This window comes from Carcharodon carcharias, chromosome 6 (genome assembly GCF_017639515.1).
Source record: "Carcharodon carcharias isolate sCarCar2 chromosome 6, sCarCar2.pri, whole genome shotgun sequence".
Classification (NCBI taxonomy): domain Eukaryota; kingdom Metazoa; phylum Chordata; class Chondrichthyes; order Lamniformes; family Lamnidae; genus Carcharodon; species Carcharodon carcharias.
In genome coordinates this window covers 106,313,615-106,330,956 of record NC_054472.1, presented here as the reverse complement: position 1 = coordinate 106,330,956, position 17,342 = coordinate 106,313,615, and the positions used below count along the sequence as shown (strand labels likewise).

Below are 17,342 nucleotides of genomic sequence, written 5' to 3'. Positions count from 1 at the left end.
ATTGTGGAGTCTAGAGGAAATGAAGGCATGGAAGAAGGTTTCAGCAGCAACAGGTTGAATTAGAATGAAGTTGAGCCATGTTACGGAGGTGAAAAAAGGCAGTCTTAGTGATTGTCTTCCATTTTAAAAGCCTCTTAAAACAGGATTAAACATCAAAATTGTTGGCAGGTACAGAACCAATTGTAGATTTTAAGCAAGGGATGAAAGCAATTTAGATTTCAGATGCACCATTTTGTGGCACTTTAAATATCATGACAATATGGAATCTTAGACATTGTGGCATTACTGGTCCTGTTAATTACTAGTTATTACCGTTATGCTACTATCTCCACACATTTCTCAACTACCCATTTCAACATGTAATTAACTTTACACTGGAGATAAGAAGTAAATTTTTCAAAAATATTATGTCATTAAGTGGAATAAAATGTAGAACAGTGGGCTCACAATTGTACAAGCTATGAAAACGCAATTAATTCCCTTTAAAATATATTAAACGGTCAGAAGCTCAGATGACTGAAATGAAACTTTACATTATTTTTTAATCAAGACAATGCTATTCTCACAAAAGCAACAGACGCTGCCTGACCTGTTGAGTAGTTCTAGCACTTTCTGCTTTTATTTCAATATTATTTTTTATATAGTTGCCAATGTTCTTTCCCCTGCCGAGATTAAATATCTTAGAAAAGACTTGCAGTTACTTTGAGATGGATACCACAGATCAATAATTACAGGGGGATACAGTGGTATAGTGGTAAGGTCACTGAACTAGCAACCCGGAGGCCCAATCTAATGATCTGGATTCATGGGTTCAAAACCCACAATAGCTGGTGGAATTTGAATTCAATTAATAAAACAAACCTGGAATTTAAAGCTAGTTTCAATAATGGTGACCATGAAACTATTGATTAAGACTAACCCAACATGATTAAACCGAGTGACATTAGGTTTTATAATAAGTTATTGCTTACCACCTTAATATTTCTAGGCAACTCTACAATGACAACATTGAATTTAAATTTTAAAATGGAACCTGAAAAACATAAAATTGAATTACCTAAAATTAAGCCCACCATTGTACTCAAATAGCCAGTTCCACTGCCAAGGTTCAGGAAAGACAATCCTGGTTGAAGTTTCAGTGCTTCCATAACTTCAGAGTAGATACAAGGTGCTGACAGATGTATGTTTCCGTGCTTCCAAGCCAAGTCCTTATAAGCATTTTCCCTGTATCCCTCCAAATAATAATCTGCACGATCAATGGCCCTAAAGGCTCGCTCCACTTTCTCAGTACGAATGTACTGGGCTTCTTTTAAGTTGTCAATTAAATCATCATTGTCTTCACCAGCACTCACAGCTCCACCCATGACTTCTTGTGTTGGAATTCAGATTAGACCCACGAAATGTTAGAACATTGAGTGCAATAGTAATGCATGAGCAGACGATGATAAGAGTGTAGCACTTCACAAGTCTGGATACTGGGGCCTTAGGACAGCATCGCAGTACCACAACACAGTGTTATGTGTAGAAACCTGCAAAAGACAATTACAGTACATGAAAATGAACTATGTAATTAAATGCATTCATAGAATCTCACAGTGCAGAAAAGGCCCTTCGAGTTTGTACCGACACGTGAGAAACACCTGATCTACCTACCTAATCCCTATTTACAATAGTTGGAGCGGGGCTAAAATATGCTGAGCTTTAAACACAACCACCTGGATTTTATCTTAGCATCCCCTCAAATTTTGCAAGATCTTTTCTTGAAACCTTTTCTAGGCTGTTCATGACCAACAAGGTACAGCAGGCATATGAAGGAAATTGCCAAGCTGAGGCTGAAGGAATGGAGAAATGGAGAGTTTGCAGATGCGGTAGCAAGAGAAGCAGGTGGGACTATTAAGATGAAACATAAATCAACAAAGACAAAGACAATATTTTAAAGGCAAAGAGAGCTTATTGCAGCATGTGTTTTGGCCAAATTGAATATTACAGCAAATTTGTTAGCCAAAACAGCATTGACCTAGTGAAAAGGTGGAAACCGATCTTTGTGATGAAGGGGAAACCAGTCTGCCTTTGCTGCAAGCTTCCTTAATCTCAGCAATTATATAAACTACAACTTTAAAAGCTACTACCAGGAGTCCTATGCATAGCCCACATTAAAATCTTAGATCCTTTACTATTTCTTAATGAAGAGGCTACAGGTCAGCTGCCCAACAGCTCTTGAATAGGACACCAAGGTGGTGAATAGCCTGCGACAGTAACCAGGGTGTTGGTGGAAAGGCAATGCAATGGTGGTTGAATATGACAGCTTCCATCTTTCCAAAGTTCAGCTGCAAGAAATTGGGGCTCATCCAAAACTAGATGTTGAACATGTAAGCAGACAGCACATAACAGCTCATGGTTTAAGGAAAGTGGTAGAGAGATAAAGCTCACTGTCATCAGCATACACATGGCAGCTAATGCCATATCTATAGATGACAGCAACAAGTTGGGAGATAAATAACACTCTCAAACCACAACTGCCAAGTTCTACAAACTAGCTAAAAAATAAACACTGATGCAGACTTGCATCCCAAGAATAAAAGCTTTCCATAAATCGCCAATCCCAGGTTGCTTAGCCAGTTTTCCCTCTTCAGGTTTAGTATAGAAGGGCAAACATTTTCTAAGTGTTTTTAATGCTTCATGAGCTTGGAAACATCAATCTTGTAAAAATAGATTTTGTTTGGCCCTTTCCTGAAAAATCTGCAATGCATCGATTTATACAGAAAGTATAACAAGGAATGCAATGTACAAAAAAAAATCAACTTAGAAGCCTCAACTTATATAAAAAATGTATAACTTTTTAGTTAGAATCTTAAAAGGCAATATAAGAACAGGTTCCCAAGCCCATCGGTTGAAATAAAGCTGTAATGTTACAGTCTACATGGATGATCGACCAAATTAGGGTAATATATAAAAGACAAGAGAACAAAATTGGGCTGGATACACTCAAGGAATTCACCTTACTGTGATGTGCTCGGCTGCTTATCCCAATGTATAAGTTACAATTCCTCATTAAAACCAGTCTGCCTTTGCTGCATGCTTCTTTAACCTCAGCAATTATACAAACTACAACCAGGAGGCCTATGCACAACCCACATTACAATCCTTTACCATTTCTTAATGCTATCCACATTGCCTGCTTACCTCTCATTATAGCCTCTCATCATTAAAGTTACTCTATCCCTCCATCATTTTTCCGAAACTTTCAGTAGATAAATCCTACCTTGCAGACATGTCCTAGTAATGGCTAGCAAGTCATTTCCAAGTTGAATTGGCACCTGCAATTTGTTCCAATTGTTCCTAATGTTCTGAGAGTTTTTATAAAGAACGCTTATTTCGGCCACACCCTAACCTGTCTTTCCACTCTAATGTTTTACTCACGTTTCTTAATTCTTTCATTGTTTAGTGACTTTACATCTTTTTGTTTTTCCTTTATCGATTGTGCTTAAAGCACAAGGTCTGTTATTCAACTCGTTTGTTTTTGAATTATTAATACTACCTTTTCACCCGAGCTTACCACAGCACCACCTACGCCTCCCCCCATCGTTTACTTATTTAAAGCCCTCATCACCGCCCTATTTATCCTCTCCACTGGGGCCCAGTACCAATCTGGTTTAGATCGCCCGAATAGTATAGTTCCTTCCTGCTCCAATACTGGTGCCAGTGTCCCATGAAATGGAACTTCTCTTTTCCACACCTCCAGCCAAATGTTCACCTCCTTATTCTGCTTTCTTTATTCTTTCATTGGCTGTAGGTGTCGCTGGCAGGGCCAGCATTTGTTGCCCATCTCTAATTGTCCTTGAACTGAGTAGCTTGCTAGACCATTGCAGGGAGCAGTTAGGAGAAAGCCACATTGCTGTGGTCCAGAATCACATGTAGCCAGGCCAGGTAAAGGCGGCAGATTTCCTTCCTAAAGGACATTAGTGAACCAGATGGGCTTTTACGACCATCGATGATAGTTTCACAGTCGCAATTACTGAGACCAGATTTATTATTGAATTTAAATTCCACCAGCTACTATGGTGGGATTTGAATTCGTGTCCCATACCATTACCTTGGACTTTAGATTATTAGTCCAGTAACATTACCATGACACCACTGCCTCCCCAAACTCTATGCTAATTTGTACATTGTTTGGGCAATAATCCAGAGATTATAACCCTTGAGATCTTGTTCCTTAATTTACCCCCCAATTCCTGGTATTCTCCGATTGCTCCCCACCCCCCACCACCACCACCACCCCCCCCAAAAAGGTTGTTGGTTCCAACATGGATCACAATGACTGGATCTTCCCCTTCCCTCTCCAATATACTTTCAAACCTTCTTTACCTGGCATCAGGCAAGCAATGTACCAAATGAGATACTTGATCATGCCTAAAAAGGGTGCTATCTGCTCCTTGCACAGCCTCCCCCAACTCTAATTATTGAAATCCTTACAACCACTGCATTCTCTACCTTATCCTCCCTATCTCTCCCATCCTCACCTTTGGAACAGCCTCCTGCTCCAGGGTACCATGGCATGCATTCTGGCCATCTTTCTGACAGTTTTTTTAAAATCTTACCCTCACAGGTAAAAAATACAATGTACCTGTTGGATAGAATCAGCTTCTGTGGATCCTCATTCTTTAACTTACCCAAGTTCCCCTTATTCTGTGGAGTATCTGTCACATCCACCTCTAAATCTGCATCTCTCCAAGTGAGCAAAGTCTGGAGCAAACTGTCCAGAAATGGTTTCCTTTCCCCAAGATGTTGGAGTGTCTCCAATTACAATGCTGCCCAATGATTTTGAACCAGAGAGATTCGAAACAGAGGCATCTATTGTAGATGTGTGCACTCTGAATAGCCTATGAATTCCCACATTCACCATTCCAAACACAACTAGTGCCATATCTTACTCTACTTTTTTTTTAAATCTACTTTTTAAGTTTATAACTTTTTTCTTTTTCTACACACTAACCAAAGTCAACATGAATAAACTTTCCTTTAAATGCAGCCAGTGGTTAGGATCTGCAATGCACTGCTAGAGAGGGTGATGGTGGCAGATTCAATTGTGGTTTTCAAAAAGTGAAATGGATAAACACCTGAAGATAAAAAGTGTGCAGGGTTACAGCGAAAAGGAAGGTGAGTGGGAAGTGCTGAATTGCTCTTGCAGAGCCAACATGACCTCAACAGGACTGAATAGTCTCCTCTTATGCCGTAACCATTCGGATTCTATTCTATATTTCTAACTTGCACTAAGTACTAAAACACTTGACAAAAATGTTAAATACTTACTACTTTGTGGTTACATGACCCACTATAAGTATTGGGCACAAAAAGCAACACCTCCTTTCCCACCTTGGAATTGAATTTCCACTTGCACCAAATTGCCAACTTTTGCATTCTGTTTAAGTGGTTGACACTAAATATTTAAATGTGTATTTTTTCCCCCAGATAGAAATTTTCTCATCCATCTGTTACATTTGTATAACTGTGCATCATATTTAATTGGAACTATGGGCTGGTGGAACAGTTCTTTAGCCATTTTGCACCATCATAATGCACTAGAAACTGGCACAGGTGGGGGTGATGAGAAAAATCAATCCCATTGTCTCTAATTAACACTGCTTCCACACCTCCTTTGTTTCTTCATTTTACCTCCGAAAAGTGGTGAAACCAGGTACAGAGTTGTGTCATGAAGCTATTAATGTATATAATATTTTGGAAAATATTTTCTTTTAAAGGAGTTTTAGTCTGCCAGTTTGTCTTAATTGGATTATGTACTAGTTTTGATATGTAAGAGAGATAGCGTGCATTTTTTGAATAGAGCATTCAAGAAGTGAATTGAAAATTTGATGCCTTTCTAACAGCTACCAAGCAATATGTTTATATTACTCAAAATTGGTATAATAAATGGGATTTCATTGTTAAAAAGGTAAAGTTCAAAGGGACTGTTCAGACAATGAGAATTTGAATTCAATCGGTGGTCGGTATAACTTCAGTAGTTTTCAGGTGTGCAGGTAGAGGCAATGTAAGATCAAAAGGCAGTGCCTCCAAATGGCTCCACAGTGAAAGGAACCACATTTTGAATTCGTAAGGTGAAAAACCTTTGCCTGTGTTTGATTAAGTTTATTTGTTGCTGTTGCCTTAATGGAGATTAGTTTTGGAATTTGTTAAAAGTTATAATAGTAGTAATTTGTAGCCATATGTACATATATTTTAACCTGTGTAAATTAATAAAATGTTTCATTTAGTTTAATGTAAAACCCTTAGAACTAGTGGTCTGATCTCTGAGTTTAGAGTCGTATCTCAAAGATAACACTTAAAGTTATTGGGTTATGACAGTTGTTTAAAGTTTCCCTCTGGGGCTTTTAAGTAACTCCGCTTTACCAACTGCATCGGTCTTAACAGTTGCTTATGCTTTTCTCGCTGTGATCACCTTTGAACTAATTCTAGAAGACAGAGGATAGGGATAACTTGCAGGTATTCTAAATTGGCAGCATGGTCTGAATTTTACAGTTGGCAAGGGAGTGTCATCAGTAGGCCCAGAATCGGAAGTGATATCCGTTTCCAATCAGATTTCACACTGTGACCAATTAACGGCTGGCCAGCGTGAAAAGTGCTGGCTCAGAGTTGCCAGCAGGGGAGGGAGCAAGGCAGGCGCTGAGTCCAGTGGGGTTCCCAGGTGGAAGGGGTGGGTATGGACTTTAACAGTGGACAGAGAGCTCCCTCCCTGATGGCTGCCAAGATATGGTCAAACCTCAGGGAGCTGTATGTGAGTCTGTCAGTACCTGGAATGATATCATGTCAGAGCAGTAATTATAGCCTCAGGACCTGCATCTTATGCCAGGCAATGCTCATGGGCACTCTGCTCCTTGTTTAACCAAATGAATGCCTACATGTTCTTCTGGAGGCAGTGAGTGCACAGCAGCATGATAAGAGGCCACCTCACCAAACCAAGGTGGCGTGGACAGAGGTGGCTGCCCAGGTGAGTGGCCATGATGTTGTATGCCACACTTGGCTCCAGTGCAGGAAAAGATTCAGTGACCTTCTGCGCTCTGCCAGGACGAGTACAGAGTCCTTATGGAAACTCTGTATAGATGTCTTAGTGGATGGAAGGACTTGTTAGCACTCACGGGTGTGAAATGCAGAGTGCCCAATGGTACATACCTCTGTGCCTTGAAGGACTGAAAAATGTGCCCAGTTGGCTTGGATGTATGCAAGAGTGCGGCTGCCAATGTAATGGGCACCAGCACCTCTTGGGGTAGCTGGTATGGGTCTGGTATATAAAAAGGAATCATGAAAGCACTTTTGTCTTTGTAGGGGAAGAGGAGTCATAATGCTCAAGAGCGAGCACGAATGGGTGGAAGTGTGCCCAACCTCCTGATTTTGACACAGGTAGAGGAAGGAGCCCTGGAGATGGCCTGTGAGCATGGAGCCAGATCCACAGGTCACAGAGAGGCAGGGGTCTCAAAAGGAAGGTAAGGGTCCAGGGGACATGGAAGAGACTGAGGCGGGGGTGGGGGGCTCGCCGATTCACAATGCCTTTGCGAGGCAGTTGTCCAGCTGAGAAGCAACCAGTGCATGCACTGTGACTTCATAATGATGTCTGCTACTGACATTTTCTCTTCCTCCCTCAGATGTGCCATCCTCAATGCCGGGCAATCCCCGAGGACCCTCCCTTGACCCGAGGAGCCGCTCACAGAAGTACCCGCATCACATCCTCCCTCTGCACCAAGCACCAGCACATACGCAGGCACATCAGTGGGAATTAGCATGTCAGGTCAGATGCTACTGTACAGTGGCGAGAGCATATCATATTCGCTTGAGGAGTTGGCAGAGGTAAGAGAGTTCAGGGGATGCTGACAGACGGAGGCTTGTTTGAGACCCGAACGGTGCTGAGTCCAAGACAGGTGATGAGCCTATGGGAGTCAACCATCAGGCGGCAGATGCTGGATGCCCGGCGGGATACATGGGAAGATCTGGCAGAGATCCCTCAGGGTCTGCATGTCATGTTGTCTGTCTTGGAGGAGTCCACGTGGAGCATGAGCACTGCGTTGAGCCAGAGCTGTGTCACATGCAACCCTCAGGCCTATTCCCTTTCCACTTCATTTAGCACAATAACGCCATTGCACATAATCTTTTATAATAATGTCACCATGTGCCAAGGAAACATAAATCACCTGTGATAGCGCCTTTTGTGATCATAGTGACTTTAGCTTCCATTTGCTAGTGCTACATCTTGGTTCTGCGCCCCTCCCCGGGCACTCCTCCCCTCAGAGTGGCAACTCTCATGGAGAGGCAGATCCAGGAACTCAGAGGTTGAGTTCTGACCTGCAATCCCACACACTGGCAGTGACCTCAGCAGGTGAGAGATGGATGAGGAACCTATAACTCTGCTAGCTGCCTGCCCATCAATGGTGAGCAGGCAGGTTCAAACCAACCTCATGTTGGCAGACGAGCTGCAGCTCACATCTGAAACTTCCTCTCAGGGCGGTGTGGATGATTGCAGCAGCTCCTCCAGCCAGTGGCTGTCACATCTGATGAGACTGCGATGATTGAGGCAGCCATGGCACTGAACTCTCCTGCCCAGATGGCACCTGCTCAGGCTCTGCTGGCCAAGGACAGCATTAAGATCATCAAAGTCAACAGGGCATCAGTCACTAGGCTGCCTCCAATCCAGCTGCCAGTGAGGGGAGGAGTGCCCGGGGAGGGGCGCAGAACCAAGATGTAGCACTAGCAAATGGAAGCTAAAGTCACTATGATCACAAAAGGGGCTATCACAGGTGATTTATGTTTCCTTGGCACATGGTGACACTATTATAAAAGATTATGTGCAATGGAGTTATTGTGCTAAATGGAGTGGAAAGGGAATAGGCCTGAGGGTTGCATGTGACACAGAGGAAGGGATCAAACTTTATTTCAGAGGTCGACCTTGACTTAAGGGTGATAGAGTTGTCTCATCAGGAAAGATTAAGGCTGCACCACCCTTGGCTCCTTGCATTGGATGCCTAGCTGTAAGTTCTTAATCAAGGTCTCCCTGCCTCCAATAGGGATCCTCATCCTTGTGCTCAGGCACAGCACTTGAGTTGTTCCCTGCAGCTTGTGGAACAGGATCGCTGTCTTCATTCTCCAGTTGGTCTACCCTTGGCATAGCCAGATTATCTGCTGCCTTCTGCACAGCACCGGCAAGTGAGCTGTGCTCTGGAGGATAATGAAGTGCTCCTCCTGATTGGTTGAGGCATCAGAACTTCAGCTCAAGCAGTCAAAGGTCCTCTCAATTAATGCCCACGTAGAGGGATGACTTTGATTGTACCTCTCCTCTGCTTCTGCCCTTGGGTATCCGAGTGGCATCATGAGCCACCTTTTCAGGGGGTTGCCTTTGTCCCCCAGGAGCCAGCCATCCAACCAAGTTGGGGGCGACGAATAGACTTGGCAACTGGAAGTGTCACAGGATGTATGCATCATGGCAGCTGCCAGGGTACCTGGCACAGACCTGCAATATCTGAGTCTTGTGGTCCCAATCAAGCTGGGTTTTTAGGGCATGGAACCCCTTTCTGTTGAAGACTGCAGCCGGCTCACATGCTAGCGCTTTTATGGCCACATGCATACAATCTATGACTTCCTAGATGTGGGGAAACCCAGCAACTGCAGCAAAGTCTCTGGCTCATTCAGCCTGATTGGCTTCGTTGGTCCAGAAATTAATGAAGTTACTGACCCATTTGAACAGTGATCAGCTTGACACAGCTGCAGGCAGAGGATTGGGAAACACCACATAGATCTCCCACTGAGCCCTGGAAAGAACCTGACCAGAAAAATTTCAGTGCCACTGTAACCTTAAGTGCCACTAGCACAGGGTGGCCACCTACAGAGTTTGTCCCAGATATTGCCTCACTCTGGCAAATGGAGGTTACAGAGAGGCAGGGGTCATGGAGAAGTGGAACTTCATTCAGCACTGGACCTCAGACATGCCCAGGTAACAAGAGGACTGCCTATAAACTCTGGCTGCAGGACATTGGCATCTTCTGTGGTCCCTTCTGCCTGGCACTTCTTGCTGGCTCTGCACCCCTCTGGCTCCATTTCTCTTCCCACAGTTTGCATTCTGGGACGTTGCCTGCGGGCACCTGGCCTCCTCTCCCCATCTTCTGAGGAGGTCCCTCCAGCAGAGTAAACAATCCTATTTGCTGAAATACAGATTGCACAGGATAGCGCACTGAAGGGAGCTCTCCATAAGACCATAAAACATAGGAGCAGAAATTAGGCCAATCGGCCCATCGAGCCTGCTCCGCCATTCAATCATGGCTGATAAGTTTCTCAACCCCATTCTCCTGTCTTCTCCCCGCAACCTTTGATCCCCTTACCAATCAAGAACCTATCTATCTCGGTCTTAAATACACTCAATGACCTGGCCTCCACACAGCCTTCTGTGGCAATGAATTCCATAGATTCACCACTCTCTGGCTAAAGAGATTTCTCCTCATCTCTGTTCTAAAAGGTCTTCCCTTTACTCTGAGGCTGTGCCCTCGGGTCCTAGTCTCTCCTACTAATGGAAACATCTTCCCCACGTCCATTCTATCCAGACCTTTCAGTATTCTGTAAGTTTCAATCAGATCCCCCTCATCCTTCTAAACTCCATCGAGTATAGACCCAGAGTCCTCAAACATTCCTCATATGTTAAGCTTTTCATTCCTGGGATCATTCTCATGAACCTCCTATGGACCCTCTCCAGGGCCAGAACATCCTTCCTGAGATACAGGGCCCAAAATTGCTCACAATATTCTAAATGCGGTCTGACCAGAGCCTGATAAAGCCTCAGCAGCACATCCTTTTATATTCTAGTCCTCTCAAAATAAATGCCAACATTGCATTTGCCTTCCTAACTACCGACTCAACCTGCAAGTTAACCTTAAGAGAATGCTGGACTAGGACTCCCAAGTCCCTTTGCACTCAAGATTTCTGACTTCTCTCCCCATTTAGAAAATAATCCATGCCTCTATTCTTCCTACCAAAGTGCATGACCTCACACTTGCCCATGTTGTATTCCATCTGCCACCTCTTTGCCCATTCTCCTAAACTGTCCAAATCCTTTTGCAGCCTCCCCATCTCCTCAATACTACCTGTCCCTCCACCTATCTTTGTATCATCTGCAAACTTAGCCAAGATGCCCTCAGTTCCTTCATTTAGATCATTAATGTATAAAGTAAAAAGTTGTGGTCCCAACACTGACCCCTGCGGAACTCGGCAGTAAGCCTCTGAAATGCTGATAAACCAGAGTCTCCAGAACAGAGAAAATGCAATGAACTGTCTGAAAACCACCTCCATTCAATTCACAGTCAAATTCCTACCAAATCAACTTACCAAGATCCTGTTTGCTTTTTATCCTGCCCTGGATCGAATTTTAATTAAAAACAAGATGGTTGCCTGGCTGAGTGACTCGTGCCGCAAGCGCAAATCACACGGGCCACGTAAAGCCTGGTGAATTGTCTTTTTAATTGGCCTGATTGCCCCTTTAATTGTTGGCAGGCATGCTTCCAAGATCCTTGTGGTCCCCAACATTATCTCGCTTGAATTTATGAGATTGGGGCCGCCATGCACCCGATGCAACACTATAAAATTCAGGCCCATGTGTCCTACAAGGATCTGCTGTTTTGGAACCTCAACTATCCACTGCATCCCTCAACAACCTAGATGAGATAAGAAGCCACATGGCTAAATTTGCTGATGACACCAAGTTAAATTGTATCATAAACAATGATAAAGCAAAATACTGCAGATGCTGGAAGTCTAGAACAAAAACTAAAATACCTGGAAAAACTTAGCAGGTCTGACAGCATCTGCGGAGAGGGATACAGTTGACATTTTGAGTCCGTTAGACCCTTCATCAGAAATAAGACATAAAGAAATTAGATGAAATATAAGCTGGCAGAAAGGGATGGGACAGGAGAGCTTGAAAGGGGGCCAGGGATAGGTGGAGGCCTAGAAGAGACTGCCGAAGATGTCATAGGCAAAAGGACAAAGGGGTGTTGACAGTGGTAATATTATCTAAAGGATGTGCTAATGGGGACATTAAGGGAAGCAAGCTAGTGGCAGATGGCCCTAGTGTGGGTGAGGTGGGGGGAAGGGATTGAAATGGGCCAAAAGGTGAAGATGAAACAATAGATCGAAATAAATTTAAAAATAGGAGCGAAAAGAAAAAAAAATTGTAAAAAAAATTATAAATTATTGGAAAAAGGGGGATCGGAAAGTGGGTGGGGATGGAGGAGAGAGTTCATGATCTGAAATTGTTGAACCAAATATTCAGTCCGGAAGACTGTAAAGTGCCTAGTCGGAAGATGAAGTGCTGTTCATCCAGTTTGCATTGAGCTTCACTGGAACATTGCAGCAGGCCAAGGATGGACATGTGGACATGAGAGCAGGGTGGTGTGTTGAAATGGCAAGCGACAGGGAGGTCTGAGTCATGCTTGCGGGCAGACCGAAGGTGTTTCACAAAGCGATCACCCAGTCTGCGTTTGGTCTCTCCAATGTAGAGGAGACTGCATTGGGAGAAGCGAATGCAGTAGACTAAATTGAGGGAAGTGCGTTAAAGAGCGATTTGGTTTTTTTTCATTCATTTTACCAATACATTAATGCTAAAAGATTAGTTAAGGAAAAAGCGGGCCGATCAGAGATGAAGATGGAAACTTGAATGTAGATGCAGAGGCTGTGGGAAGGGTTTTGAATAAATATTTTGTCTCCGTGTCTACAAAGGAAAGGGAGGATGTAGATATAGTAGTCCAGTAGGAACACTGCAAGATATTGGACGGGATAGTCATAAAGAGAGGGGAAGTACTCGAAGGGTTGAAATCCTTGAAAGTTGAGAAGTTACCATGGCCAGAAGGATTGTTTCTGAGGCTGCTGAAGGAAGACAGGGAGGAGACAGCAGATGCTCTGAGGATGATTTTCCAATCTTCACTAGATCCAAGGGAGGTACCGGAGGACTGGAGAAATGCAAACATAGTTCCATTGTTTAAAAGGGGATCAAAGGAAATGTCAAACAATTATAGGCCAGTTAGTCTTACATCGGTGGTGAGACAGGATTAACTGTCATGTGGAAAGGCATGGACTAGTCAGGGATGGTCAGCATGGATTTGTTAAAGGAAGGTCTTGCCTCACAAATTTGATTGAATTCTTTGAGGAAGTGACAAGAACAGTTGATGAAGGTAGCGCAGTGGATGTTGTGTACATGGATTTTAGCAAGAATGTTGCCAGGGTCCCACATGGCAGATTGGTCCGGAAAGTAAAAGCCCATGGGATTCAGGGTAATGTGGCAAACTGGATAAAAGGTTGGCTTTGTAACAGGAAACAAGGGGTAATGGTTAATGGATGCCCTCGCGAATGGAAAGTTGTCTCAAGTGGTATTCCACAGGGCTCGGTGTTGGGACTCTTGATGTTTATGTTATATATTAACAATTTGGACGTGAACGTGGAGGGCATGATTGGGAAATTTGCAGATGACACAAAGATTGGCCTAGTAGTGGATAGTGTAGAGGATAGCCATAATCTCCAAAACGATATAGATGGGTTGGTGGAGTGGGTGTTAACGTGGCAGATGGATTTTAAAATAGAGAAGTGTGAGGTCATACATTTAGGGAGGTCAAACAGTTACAGGGATTACACAGTATACTAAGTGAGGTAGAAGAAGTGAGAGATCTTGGCGTGCAGGTACACACGTCCCTGAAGGCAGCAGTTCAAGTAGACAAGGTTGTAAAGAAGGCATATGGAATGCTCTCCTTCATTGGCAGAGGTATAGACGTCACCACATTACAGGAAGGACATTCTAGCTCTGGAGAGGGTGCAAAGGAGGTTTACAAGAATGTTGCCAGGGTTAGAAAAGTGTAGCTACGAGGAGAGATTGGATAGGTTGGGGTTATTTTCCTTAGAACAAAGAAGGCTGGGAGGTGACTTGATTGAGGTGCACAAAATTATGAGGGGAAGAGATAGAGTGGACAGGATAAAATTGTTTCCCTTGGTGGAAAATTCTAGAACCGGGGACATAGGTTTAGGATAAGTGGCAGAAGGTGTAGAGGGGACATGAGGAAGAACTTTTTTTTTAATGCAGAGGGTAGTGGGTGTCTGGAATTCGCTGCCCAAGTTGGTGGTAGAGGCAGAAACTCTAAACTCTTAAAAAGTACCTGGATTTGCATCTTAAATGCTGTAAGCTGCGGGGCTATGGGCCGGGTGAAGGGAGGTGGGATTAGAAAGGGCACCTGGGTGTCCTCAGGCTGGCATGGACAAGATGGGCTGAATGGCCACCTCCTGTGCTGTAACTTTTCTATGGTTCTGTTTATGGGATGTGGGTATCGCTGGCTAGCATTTATTGCCCATCCCCAATTGGTGGTGGGATGCTGCCTTCTTGAACCGCTGCAGTCCACATGGCATAGACACACCCGAAGTGTTGTTATGGAGAGAGTTCCAGGATTTTGACCCAGCAACAGTGAAGGAACAGCGACATATTTCCAAGTCAGGATGGTGAGTGGCTTGGAAGGGAACTTCCAGGTGGTGATGTTTCCATGTATCTGCTGCCCTTGACCATCTAGATGGTAGTGGCTGTGGGTTTGGAAGTGCTGCCTAAGAAGCCTTGGTGAGTTTCAGCAGTGCATCTTGTAGGTGGTACACATTGCTGACACTGTATGTCTGAGGTGGAGGGAGTGATTGTTTGTAGGAGGGGTGCCAATCAAGCGGGTTGATTTGTCATGGATGTTGTCATGCTTCCTAAGTGTTGTTGGAGCTGTACTCAACCTGGCAAGTGGAGAGTATTCCGTCACACTCCTGACTTGTGCCTTGTCGATAGTGGACAGGCTTTGGGGAGTCAGGTGGTGACTACTCGTACAGGATTCCTAGCCTCTGACCTACTCTTGTAGCCAGATGTATACGGTTAGTTCAGTTCAGTTTCTGGTCAATGGTAACCCCCCAAGATGTTGATAGTGGAGGATTCAGCGATGGTAATGACATTGAATGTCAAGAGATGATGGTTAGATTCTCTCTTGTTGGAGGTGGTCATTGCCTGGCGCAAATGTTACTTGCCACTTGTCAGCCCAAGCCTGGATATTGTCCAGGTCTTGCTGCATTTAGGCATGGACTGCTTCAGTATTTGAGGAATCGTGAATGGTATTGAATATTGTACAATCATCGATGAACATCGCCACTTGTGACCTTATGATGGAAGGTCACTGGAGAAGCAGCTGAAGATGGTTGGTCCTAGGGCACTACCCCGAGAAATTCCTGCAGTGACGCCCTGGAATGGAGATGATTGACCTCCAACAACCATAACCATCTTCCTTTAAGCTAGGTTTAACTCCAACCAGCAGAGAGTCCCTCCACGTCCCCCACCCACCCCCCCTCCGATTCCCACTGACTCCAGTTTTGCTAGGGCCCCTTGAAGCCGCACTCAATCAAGTGTTGCCTTGATGTCAAGGGCAGTCACACTCACCTCATCTCTGGAGTTCAGCTCCTTTGGCCATACTTGAGCCAAGGCTGTAATGAGGTCAGCAGCTAAGTGACCCTGGAGGAACTCAGACTGAGAGTCAGTGAGCAGGTGATTGCTAAGCAAGTGCAGCTTGATAGCACTGTTGGTGACCCCTTCCATCACTTTGCTGATGACCAAGAGTAGACTGATGGGACGGTAATTGCCTGGGTTGGATTTGTCATGTTTTTTTTTTACGTACAGGACATACCTGTGCAATTTTCCACATTGCCAGCTAGATGCCAGTGTTGTAGCTGTACTGGAACAGCTTAGCTACACACAACTATTGCCAGAATATTGCCCGGATCCACAGCCTTTGCAGTATCCAGCATCTGCAGCCATTTCTTGATATCACGTGGAGTGAAGCAAATTGGCTGAAGGCTGGCATCTGTGATGCTGGGGACCTCTGTGGAGGCCAAGATGGGTCATCCACTTGGCACTCCTGGCTGAAGACTGCTGCAAATATTTCAGCCTTATCTTTTGCACTGATGTGCTGGGCTGCTCCATCATTGAGAATGGGGATATTTGTGGAGCCTCCTCCTCCAGTGAGTTGTTTAATTGTCCACCAGTATTCATGACTTGATGTGGCAGGACTGTAGAGCTTAGATCTGATCCATTGGTTGTGGGATTACTTAGCTCTGTCCATCACTTGCTGCTTATGCTGTTTGGCACACAAGTCATCCTGCGTTGCAGCCTCACCAGGTTGACATCTCATTTTTAGGTATACCTGGGCTGCTCCTGGCATGCTCTCCTGCACCCTTCATTGAGCAAGTGTTGATGCCCTGGCTTGGTGGTAATGGTAGGAAGGGGGATATGCCGGGCCATGAGGTTACAGATTGTAGTCGAGTACAATTCTGCTGTTGTTGGCCCACAGCACCTCATGGATACCCAGTCTTGAGATGATAGGCCTGTTTGAAATCTATCACATTTAGCTTGGTGATAGTGCCACATAACACAATGGAGGGTATCCTCAATGTGAAGATGAGACTGCGTCTCCACAAGGACTGTGCGATGGTCACTCCTACCAAAACCATCATGGACAGATGCATCTGTGGCAGGCAGGTTGGTGAGGGTTAGGTAAAGGGTGAGGTAAAGTATGTTTTTTCCTCTTGTTGGCTCCCTCACCACCTGCAGTAGACCCAGTGTAGCAGCTATGTCCTTTAGGGCTCAGCCAGCTCAGTTTGTACTGCTGCTACCAAGCCACTCTAGATAATGTACATTGAAGTCTCCCACCCAGAGTACATTTTGTGCCCTTGCCACCCTGAGTGCTTCCTCCAAGTGGTGTTCAACATGGAGGATTGTTGATTCATCAGCCCCTTTGGGGGGTGGGGGGATACTTGGTATGCAGCAGGAGGTTCTCTTGTTTACCCTAAATTTGATCAAAGTATTAAAGAAATTAAGGGGTGGATAAAGAGAAATTATTTCCACTCGTTGCAGGGTCTTAGACCAGGGTGCAAAGTCAAAAAAATATTGGAGACAGACACTTCAGGAATAAAATTCAAAACATTTCTTCACACAAAGTTGGTAGAAATTTAGAATAGTCTTCCACAAATTGCAATTGATTTTACATTGTCAATTTTAAACAAGGTGGATAGATTTTTGATAGTCAAAAGGTATTAAGGGATATGGAGCAAAGACATAGATGGAGTTAGGTTGCAGATCATTCATGATCGCACTGAATGGCAGAACAGGTTCAAGGTAATAGCCCACTCCTGTTTCTATGTTGCTAACAATCACAAGAGAAAAGAGATCTATTAAGATCATCCTATCTCCACTATTGTGAATAAATTGGGAACAAAGAATAAAAACCTATCACATCTAA

At 44.2% G+C, this 17,342-nt stretch overlaps 1 protein-coding gene across 8 annotated transcripts in view; it reads right to left on the bottom strand.

The window, feature by feature from the left end:
• pcmtd1 (protein-L-isoaspartate (D-aspartate) O-methyltransferase domain containing 1) overlaps positions 1–17,342 on the bottom strand; it is an 84,167-nt gene that overhangs the window by 54,729 nt on the left and 12,096 nt on the right. For all 8 annotated transcript variants that reach the window (XM_041189539.1, XM_041189543.1, XM_041189542.1 and 5 more), the window contains one exon: positions 1,058–1,529. In XM_041189539.1, coding sequence (XP_041045473.1) covers positions 1,058–1,364 — 307 coding nt within the window. In that variant the 5' untranslated portion in view covers positions 1,365–1,529. The remainder of the gene's footprint in view (positions 1–1,057; positions 1,530–17,342) is intronic.